Genomic DNA, 10,998 nt, shown 5'->3' on the forward strand with positions numbered 1-10,998 from the left:
CCGCCACTTATTCCTCTAAATGAATCTGAGCTCAAGCTTGCCATTTATCTTTCCTCCTCTATGGCTGGTGGAGCCCTGAGATATACTGTCACCTGACTGCAGACTGCCATTTCAGGCTCCTGGCTTCCAGGCCAAACCTTTAATGCCCAACTCATCAATCCCTTTACACACAGTATTATTGAGGATATAGACCTGGCTGGATATAACAGAGACACCTTACTAGCCATGGCAGACACAAGAAATTCTATCTCTCTTTGATGTAGTAGTCCAAAAACAGGAGGTCCCTAGTCCAAAACAGGTTAGGATAGTAGCTCTGCTCCCCAAGGCCATCCAAGGACACAGGTTCTTTTTCTCTTGTTCTGGCTTTCCCAATGAATTACCTTCATTTGGTCTACAGATGATGTGCTGCTCTGTCCACATTCCACGCAGCAGGATGGAGGAGGGGAAATGGGCTGCCTGTCTCCTGTTTCAGGGCACCACCTGGAAGTTGCACACATCTTCTCTGTTCATAGCCCATTGGCCATAACTTACACGGCCACACCCAACTGCAAGGGCAGCTGAAAAACAGTCTTAAAATTTTTTTTAACTGAAATAAAAAATATATACTGAAAAGTACAAAAATCATACATGCATAGCTTGCTGACCTTTCATTAACAGAACATACATGCATAACCAGCATCCAGGACAAAACGAGAGCATCACCAGAACCCCTGAAGCCTCCTCATGCCTCCTTCTAGGCTCTATCCCCACCCAAAGGGAAACCACTCCTCTGTGTTCTAACAATAATAGTTTCACCTGCTTCTGTACTTTATACAAATTGAATCATCCACACATCATTTGTGTCTGGATTCTTTCGCATGACATTCCATGAGAATCGGCTGTATTGTTAGGTGGGTACATTCCCAACCAAAACTTCTATTATTATGAAAGAAGGAAAAAAGTTATCAGGGGACTATTAGCAGGCTACTAGCTACTAACCATCTTTCTCACAGACTTCAATGTCTTTCTAATTTTTCCTTTTCCTACAGCCTCTTATCAACTCTCCCACTCCATATTAGCAGATGACTTCTTTCTGCTCCTTTCCCCAAGTCTACAATAGCAGATGACTTTGCTGGAACATGCAAGCTGTGAATGCCTTTACGTTATTACTGCAAACATACCATATCTACACTTACTATATCTCCTTTCCTCTAGACTCAAATCAACTAGGATAACATCACTTTGTCATGTGGTTAGAGCAGTCACAGGGCCTACTCAAACTCAAGGGGGCAGAAAAATAAAATCTAGTTCTTAATGGGCCACATCACATAAGAACATGTGGGATAGGAGATTTTGTTGTGGCCATCTTTGGAAAGTGCAGTCTACCACACCTACCTTGAAAGCTTTTGCAGAGTTATTTAAAGCCATAGTAATCATATACAGAACTGTGAGAAATAATAATAAATTGTTTTTAAGCCACTAAATTTTGGGGTGATTTGTTACACAGCAACAACTATACAGTTAGGTGTATCAGTTACCTACTGTTTCAAGAATGCTGCATAACAAACCATCCCACAACTCTGTGGCTTACAATCATAAGTATTGTTGCCCACAAGTCTACAGGTCAGCTGGGTGGTTCTGCCAGTCTGGACCAGATCAAATGCACCTGCAGTCAGCCAGCAGGCTGGCTGGGGCACAGCTAGTCTAGCACAGCCTCACTCACATATCTGATTGTTTACTGGCTATTGGCTGGTACAACAGAGGTGACTGGGCCATGTGTCTCATTATCCTGCAGGTTGTGCTGGTCTGGGTTTGTTACCATGGCAGCTGGGTAGCATTCTAAAAGGACTAGCCGAAGTGTTCAAAACCTTTGGAAGTCTGTCTACTCAGAGCTGCCATGTTATTATTTCCTCTGTATTCTACTGGCCAAAACAAGTCACAGGGCCAGTCCTCCAGATTTAAGGGGTAAATAAACTCAACCTCTCGGTGGGAGGAACAGCAAAGTCATATGACAAGAGTTATAAATATATGCAGGGATAAAAAAGTTGGGGACACATTGCAATAAATCTACCCTAAATATGTAAAAACCTTATTGTTTTCTATAATATATATTATATATATATATTATATATATATATATTATATATATATATATGTAATATATATATATATAAATTCAATTCCTTTTCTTTTAATTCAGCTCTCACTGGCCTATTACTTTCCCTCCTTTCCTAATCCTCGTGTTCCATTTGAAGAAGGATAAGCTGGGTTTTTTTGTTTTCTTTTTACTACAAAAGTTAACTTATACTCTAGGGATTCAATAAAGCTCCCAACACCATAAGTAAGAAAACAAGCTAACAGTTAATAACAAATGGAAATGAATTCCTCTGTATCCGGTGCGGAGCAACTAAAGAATAGAATAAGTGACTCGGACAACTCAAAGGTCAGTAACTGGACTTTAATGAATAATTCTGGTAAAAGCATTTTTGCACAGATATGCAGGTATAAAACACATATAAAAATGAACATAAAGATTCCTTCTGTCCTTAAGTACATCTTAGAACAGCCATGACTAAGTTTAACTTGATATATATTTCAGAGCTTAAAACCCAAGAAACTAACAAATTTTTGCACAGTTTAACTTGAGGCACATGCATTTATTGTCCTAACACTGGAAATACTTTCTTGACATTTGACTTGATACTCTTATTGGTAAGCTTTGCCTTTTAAAAGTTTTCCTAGGAGAAAATACAAGAAAAAAGTATCTATCCAGATTACCCATCACTCTTTGAACATTACTTAGGAATAACACAATCTTAAAATAGCTCAATTTTGAAAAACACAAAATGCTGGAGTGTTATTCTTATATTCAGGATCTCTTTTTTTTAAAAAAAATGAGTATAAAAAAGTAATTTTGTCCTGACATTGGTGGGATGAGATACATTTGTACTGTTCACAAATTCAACACACAAGAGTGTCTGTTTTAAATGAGATCAATACTAATAGGTAACAAGAAATAGAGAAGCCAACTTTAGGAGATGCACTCATTCCAGGGTACTTGGTTAATCTCTCTCGGGTTTTACCAGCACATCTCTGAAAGGAGATGCACATCCTAATCTCACAGCTATTTAACAATGATCACTTTCCTTATACACAGAAAATATGCTTACCTCTTTGACAGCTCCAGTCTTAACTGCAAAGAAAAGGTTATTACGAGAACCCAGTTCTAGGTGCCCCAACTACATTTTATCATCACAAGTAGCTCTCAGTGTTTCTTAACGGGGATTATTGGCATTGCGTGTAACATAATTCTTAGTTGTGGAGGACCATTCCAGACACCTAGCATTCCTGTCCCATTCACTAAAACCCAGCAGTTTTCAAGGTCGCCGTGACAAGCAAAAACATACCCATATGTTTCCAACTGCCCCTTGATGAGAATCACTGAGTTAGATGATTCAAGATTAATATCTATTAACTTCGTGACTTCCACAGAAAGCAACTGCTTCATTACCTTCAGTAACAATGACTGAAGAGAAACATTTTGTTTAAAAAAACATTGTAATTAAATATTACTTTGGAAAGATAAGCTGATTTCTTCAAATCCACAGTGATCTGAAAGGATTAGATGCACAACGTGCAATACTTATTTGTCCCCAAATGCACACATACATTCACAGGAAAATGACTGTTTACCTTCTACTGGCAAATCTTACCCCATTTATCTTTAGTATAAAAATATGTCCATCCACTACAATAAGATAAAAAACGTGTAGGACTTCTTGATAAATTCGCTCACACTGATGTTCCTGGAAACTGCTGTTGTCTTTGCTCCAAAACTTGCTGATTTAATAGCTGTTGCTGTTTCTGTAAAAACTGCACCACTTCTGGACTTCTTAGTAATGACTTAAAAAGGAAAAATAAAAAATATATTTATTAATAGCATTATTTTTATGGGATTAGATCATATTCATGCTATAAAATTACTCTGCTATATCCTTACACAAGATACAATATGCTTACGAAACGAAACATGCCTAAATTGAATTCACTTCTGCATCTGATGTACTGCAATTAAACTGCAAACTAATAATAGTAAAATTTGATGTCATACATCAAATACTAAAACCTAAAACTCACGGGTGAAGCCTGATCTTATTGGTGATTTTGCACACAAAGGAAATGCTTTTATGATATGCCAGCATGTATACCCTTTACGAAACATAAGAGCCAAGAACAGCACTGGATTACAGCAAGAAAAAAAAGGAAATGAAAAGGCACACCATGTGAACATGGGTAAATGCCAGTTTAGAAACACATACATGTATGACTAGTACTGGAACTCAAGTTCCTCCCACTAGCTTACTAAGTCTTTCTGAGAAATTAAAAATGGTATGTGTCTGTGTGTATAGGTATGTGTGTGTATATATAGGTATACATGTATAATAAAAGTAATATTAGCACATTACCAAAATTTCAGAAAAGAAATACAACTGCTCTGAAACAACCAACACAGTTTTATACACTCACCATTTTTAAATATAGTTATACTCATATGACAAATATAATAGACTATGGCTAATATGTTTTTATTAAAATAAAATACTTATATAAATTGATGAAGGTAAAAAAACCTTGAACCTAATAAAGTGAACAAGATAAACCAAATAAGGTGGAAACATTATCATTAAATACTGATTTTTAAAATTTAATATTACAGCATAGTATATTTCCTATTTATTACTTTTCTTTAAAATTTATTTGTAAAGACTGCCCAACCTTTATTAAGTAAATGTACTAAAGTCTACTTAGCTGTTATGAGACAGTTGGACATTGAGGCTGTTTAAACTACCATTTTACTGTTTGTGATAAAAACATTTCTGGCAAATATCCTTATGCTTAATTTATCCATATTTAGGATTTGTTTCCTGAGAATGTCTTCACAGTAAGTATGATTTCTGAGTGAAGGGATGACCATTTTAAGGACTCCTGATACAGACCGCCCAGCTGCTTTCTAAACTGCTGTCCTAATACAAGATGCCATCAGCAGAATGAGTCCCTTTCATGGAACCCTCAACATCACTGAGTGTTATCATTTAAATAGTTTTCACTTATTGTACTGTTTATTGTGTGATTTTTACTGATATGAAATATCTTTCCATATCATATAAGGGAAGCATTCTGCTTTTTTCTGTTTATATTTTTTGCAATGTATTGAGGCCAAAATTTTTTCCTCACCTGTGTGATAAAAATGTCAACCATACCAACCACAGTCTTTTACATATTTGTTGCAAATGTTTTTCCTATATGTATTTTCAAGTTTGCATTTTTATTTTTACCACTATTTTTAACTACAATATTCATTTTTATGTAGTGAAATTATATTTTGTAATTTTGTCTTTATGAGATTCCAACGTGTACTGGCAGAGGCACAATTCTATTCTTTTTTTTTTTTTTTTTTAATTTATTTATTTATTTATTTTTGGCTGTGTTGGGTCTTCGTTTCTGTGCGAGGGCTTTCTCTAGTTGTGGCAAGTGGGGGGCCACTCTTCATCGCGGTGCGCGGGCCTCTCACTATCGCGGCCTCTCTTGTTGCGGAGCACAGGCTCCAGACGTGCAGGCTCAGTAATTGTGGCTCACGGGCCCAGCCGCTCCGCGGCATGTGGGATCTTCCCAGACCAGGGCTCGAACCCGTGTCCCCTGCATTGGCAGGCGGATTCTCAACCACTGCGCCACCAGGGAAGCCCCCACAATTCTATTCTGATGACCAGTTTAACAAATTTTAAGATCTCAGAAGCTAAATAGTTCCATTTATAACAAACAACTTCTGTTAGATTTGTAACTACTTTACAAACAGATATTTACCAGTCTTTTCTGATTTAACACTTGTTCTAAAAGAGTAGGTCTTGCAGGTCGATCCCCAAAAGATCCTGTTCTCTGTTTAACAATGGAGAGTATATTATCTGCACTTTCCTGGGATAAAAGATAAAAATGCAAATAGGATTAAATGTTGATATAATAATCCATGATTAGAGGCATTTCGATGATGTAATGAACAGGTCTTTGCTTCTCTTCTTGCCCAGTTCCTGGGAGCCTTTGAGAAAGTCCCTCTTTAAGTCATTAGGCAAAGTGTTGGCAGTTAACTTTATATAACATGCCTCACTCCCTCTCCCTCCAGGACTTCCAACCTGGGATCTTCAGTCTCCAGAAGATCTCAAAAATCAATAGTAGGGTAGGGTAGGGGACCTATTTTAACATTTGTGAGCGATTTTCAATATTACAAAAAAGTGCCAAGTGGAAACTGAACATTCTCTTCAGATAAAGCTATCCAGGTCAAACCAAAGCTGGCCTGCCTTTGGATGGAATATATGAACTCAAAGGCCATTTATGTAGTGCTAATGCAACACTCTTGATAGTTTTTTGCCCAACAAAACAACAACAAACAAATTAACAACAGCAAAAGGGGAGGGGGAGTAAAATATTACTCAAAGAAGCAATTGATACACAAAGATTTCAAAATTTGGAAGTCACCAGGAGAAAAATGACAAACTGGCTTTGAAAAGACTGGAAAGCACTGGTATTAGTAATCTCCTGCCACTGGTGTAGACAAAACAGGCAAGTCCTAAAATAACACCATACTCTTTGAGACATCCTTCCTCAAAATCAGCAGCGCTTACTACCAACTATGTATCCCCACTGACCTGATAAAATCTTAAATACAATTTTCCTGGCTAACAAAATGTTAGTTCACTGAAACATTCTGACTCTTATAAAACCATGATACAATACTGACCACATCCAAAACTTCTGACTAAATATAAAGTCACATAAGCCATGGCACGTATGAATTCACTCTTAGTCTGCTCTTCATTTTGGTTATTATTGAAGCTGTTTTTTTCTCTTGACCTTCTTTCTAATGTCCTCTGAGTTGTCTATTAGAATACTCCCTTTCTTTATCTCTTTCACTATGAGAAGTTTATCAATCTGATGTTAAAAAAAATGTTCAATCCCTTAACATTTTAAGCCTCACAATATAAAAAAGTGTAAAAAGAGGAATCTAATACCCAGAGAAAACAAAAATAACTTTTTCCTTCCTCTCTCCCCATAGGATTAACTACTTATGGGACTATGCTTCATTTTTACTGCACAAGAAATGGGATGCCAAAATTGATGGTGGAGTACCCTACATTCTCACAACCTCACACACAGCACTGTGTACATTCTGAATGTTAATAACACAAAATCACAGAAGCTTGTAGTGAAAATAAACTTGAGTCATCTAGTTCAAACTTCTACAAGTGTTGGAATTCCCTTTTCAAAAATTTTCAACACTTTTTGTCCTAAGGAGTTACCAACTTTTGAAGCATCCTATTTGGTTTTGAATATCTAACATGTAGGGAGCGTTTACTTAAGTTGAGCTGAAACACATAACCCCTCTGATTTTCACCTAAGAGTCCTGGTTACTCCAGAACTATGCAAAATAAGTCTACTGCTTCTTCCAAATGATAGTCTTTTAGATATCTAATGATAATGATCAATCCCACAGGTCAGTTCTTTCATCTCTGGTTCCTTTATGTGTCTCTCACACAGCATAATTTTTAGATACATCGACTAAATATTATATACATTTGTTTCTCATTTAACCTTGATTTGTGTAAGAAGTACTGATTTTTAAATACCTTAATTTCTAATCTTGCTGCTCACACTGTGGCAGAAGACCCCATCACCACCTACCAGTCCTACTATAATCATCTCCTAAAACATCTCTAAATCTATAGGCTCTTGACTTTAATCCACCCCATCAGAGTAGGAGCCCCTGTTACTTCCTAACTAGGAACTTTCTTTTGAAGACTCCGAATTCAAAATCCATTGCCTGGCATTCAACATCATACAAAAATTGGCTTCAAACTCTTAAATTTATCTTTTGTGAATTTTTCACATAAATATTCTGCTTTAGCTAGAATGGTCCCCTTGCTGCCTTCCCAAAAGTGCCTTCTGTATTCCCACTTCCCTTCCTTTATTAAAATGTATTCTCTTTCTTTTCATCACCAAAATTCTAGGGACGCAGTATAGTGTGGGGATAAGAGTGAAGGCTCTAGAACCAGATTGCTTGGGTTTGAGTACTTGCTGGCTGCATGACCTAGGCCAAGTCACTTAACCTCGCTGTGCCTTGGTTCCACGTATGTAAAATATAGTACTTATCTCATTGCTGAAGGGTGTGAGGCTCCATTTACAGTTTAGCACAGTGCCTGGCACATTAAGAAACTTAGCTGATTAAGCACATACTATTAGCCGTCCTTTCTGGCTTATACTGAGTTGTATTTTCTTTGCAAAGCCTTTCTAGAATATCTTAGCCTACAATGATCTGTCCTCTCCACTACTAAAGCACCACTGTACACAGTTGGCCCTTAATGTATCCTGCCTGTCCCTGTTAGTTATTTTCTTTACACTCAGTTCAACAAAGACTTACAGCTCTTGATTCCTCAGAACTGGTAAAGTGTCCCATACTGTAAGATAAACGGCTATTACTTGTTGCTTATAGCAATTAATTCTCTTCCCTAAAAAAATCATGCAAATTATTTTAGAATAGGAAAATTATTAAGGCTCTTTTTGTGGGGGGGTGGAGGGAGAGATTCGAATTCAGTATCTATTTGCCTTTTGTACATTTTCCTCAAACTGTAGATGTAAATGCTGGGCAATTAAAAAAAAAAAGTTGCTACAGGTAAAATACTTCCTTCTTGAAAAGAAGTATATTATCTCCTCTCTCTGTAAAGAATTCTGAAGTGAATGGGTACGTTTGGGACAAACAGAGGGACAAATGACTATTTTATTCTGTAATAAGTGGCTTATTTACTGAGAATTGGGATACTAAGACTATATCAACTGGGAACAGGACACTGAGAACACAGTAGTACTAAGCACAGAGTACTAAAAACAGAGAACTGAGAATAGGTTTAACTGAGAAAATAACACTAAGAACACTAAAAGAGTACTCTAAATAGGGGTACTGAGAACAGGGTACTAAGAATAGGTATACTAAGAAAAGGATACCGAGAATACGGTAGTGAAAACAGGAAGAGATTATCTTCTCCAAAGTACCAATTTCACGCAGGTTCCTAAGTCTCTTTGCCTGCTCCTCTAGTGATGAATCAGGTCAATCATTTACTATCTGCCCTTCCAGCCCATATCCTACATCTTTGAAACGACAGCTTTGCTGACATGTCACATCATTTTCATTGAGATTTATTCATCTCTCACAAAGATGCACCAGAACCGTTCAGGCTTTGCATATGTTTGTATAAACTGTACTTGAGGGCAAGTACTCATTAACTCTCAGCCACAAGTCCAGCCACAGCAACCTGGCGCATCTGGGAGGCGGTAGGCGGCCAGAGTGGGGTTTCTTTTTCCACCTCCCACTCCCCCAGACCCCAGCTGATACCTCAAGTTTGACGTTTCCTGCGCTGCCAGCCTGGGCGGCCCCACCGCAGTTCAGGGCCTGGTCGCTTTTCTTCTTCTTGTACTTATCCTTGTACATCTTGTTGCGGTGTTTCTTGCACATCCACGGCTTGCGCTGCTTGGCCACCTGGCTCGTGGTCTCGCTGCAGCCCTCGTAGGTGCAGGTCTTGCTCATGCTGCCCCCGCCGCTGCCCCGTCTCCGGGCTCCACCGCTGCCGCCCTCTCCCCCAGAGTGGGTCTCCTCGTCCTCCAGATCCTCCAAACTAGCCGTGCTCTCGCCTCCCCCCGGGGGGTCCGAAGTGTCCAGCAGGTCTGTCTCGTCTTCCCCCACCTCCTCCTCGCCATCCCCAGCCACTTCGCACAGGTACCGAACGGGCTTGCCCGCCCCGGCGCTGCCCCCCAGGGCCGGAGCCTGCCGCAGGACGCCCTCGGCCACAGCCTCGTCCGGCCCTCCACAGGGGCGCATCACCAGCAGGGTGAACTGCGAGGCCGCGGCTGGGACGGGGGCTGGAGCCCGGGCCTGGCCGGGGGCAGGGGCGGGGGCCCCGGGGCGGAGCGCGCCGCTAGCGGCGCCCGGCCCCGCGCCCTCGGCGACAGCCTGCACCTCCGTGCTGCTGAGACCTGGCGGGGGTCCACGACCCCAACCCTTCAGCACCTGCCGGGCCCAACTGCACTTAGCAAACCAACGACCCGGTACCCGCGAGAGGAAAACTGGTTGGCTCCGCGATGGCGCCCCGACTGCGCCTGCGCGGCTGCAGCCCGCGCTTGAGCGTCTCTACGCTCTGTGCCTTTCAGGGAACCCGGCGTCTCCGAGGGGCGGAGCTGAGCGGCCGCCGGAGGGTCTGACTGCGCATGTGCTGTGGGCTCTGGCGGGAGAAGCTGCGCCGCGCGGGCACCGCCGGCGTCCGCCGGTTTGCTGAGCGCACTTGAGGTCTTGAGGTGCTTTTTGCCTGGAACCTACTCTGCCTAAAACGTTTCAAAGCACTTTGTACTGGAACTCCACAATGTAAATTCAGATTGTTCCTGAGCAATCTTATGTGGCGTCAGGACGCTCATTAAAATATTTCTGACTGAAAAGCTGACTGAAAACGGAGATGTGATGCTGGGATGTGGCAGTGTCACAACCGGGCCCCAGTAATTAGCAGTCAAGGAAGGCAGAGGCGGCCGATTTGAAAATGGTACCGTGGAGAAGGAGTGGACCAGACCGGGGGCCAAGGAGTATTTGTGTGGAGAACTAAATGATTTACTCCTGAAACCGTTTTCTCTCTTGGAAACTTATTTGATTTTTAATACTTGACCTTTGCTGTGACCTCTAAGGTAAGTCTTAAATAACGTTTTCAGTAACTATAGTGAAAATGTGTGAAAAGGAATACTGAATGACAAATGTTAAAAAAAAAAAAAACCCACACAATGATCTATCATTTCTACCAGTTGTCACACGATTGCTGGTTGCTGAATCTTGACCCAGCCACGTCTCGGGAAGGGTCGGATCCTGCCATGTCCTGAGCAAAACTGTCGGGTAGATGTGCTCTTTCCTTTTATTTCTTCCCCCTGCCCTGGTCAGAG

The 10,998-nt window shown here is 40.5% G+C and overlaps 1 protein-coding gene across 2 annotated transcripts; it reads right to left on the reverse strand.

Moving 5' to 3' along the window:
- Nucleotides 1–2,422: 2,422 nt before the first annotated feature.
- Nucleotides 2,423–10,189, reverse strand: RFXAP (regulatory factor X associated protein). 2 transcript variants are annotated; one of them, XM_082435760.1, is made up of 4 exons: nt 9,416–10,050; nt 5,842–5,949; nt 3,693–3,882; nt 2,423–2,717 (listed from the first exon to the last, which is right to left on the reverse strand). In XM_082435760.1, the coding sequence occupies exons 1-3, from the start codon at nt 9,896–9,898 to the stop codon at nt 3,772–3,774; spliced, it is 702 nt and encodes a 233-aa protein (XP_082291886.1). In that variant the 5' UTR covers nt 9,899–10,050; the 3' UTR covers nt 2,423–2,717; nt 3,693–3,771. The 2 variants fall into 2 exon arrangements, with proteins under 2 accessions (XP_082291886.1, XP_082291887.1); XM_082435761.1 differs by having other exon boundaries at nt 2,423–3,882; nt 9,416–10,189.
- Between the last annotated feature and the right edge of the window lie 809 nt (nt 10,190–10,998).

This window comes from Balaenoptera physalus (assembly GCF_965194825.1).
Source record: "Balaenoptera physalus genome assembly, chromosome: 18".
NCBI classification, from domain to species: Eukaryota; Metazoa; Chordata; class Mammalia; order Artiodactyla; family Balaenopteridae; genus Balaenoptera; species Balaenoptera physalus.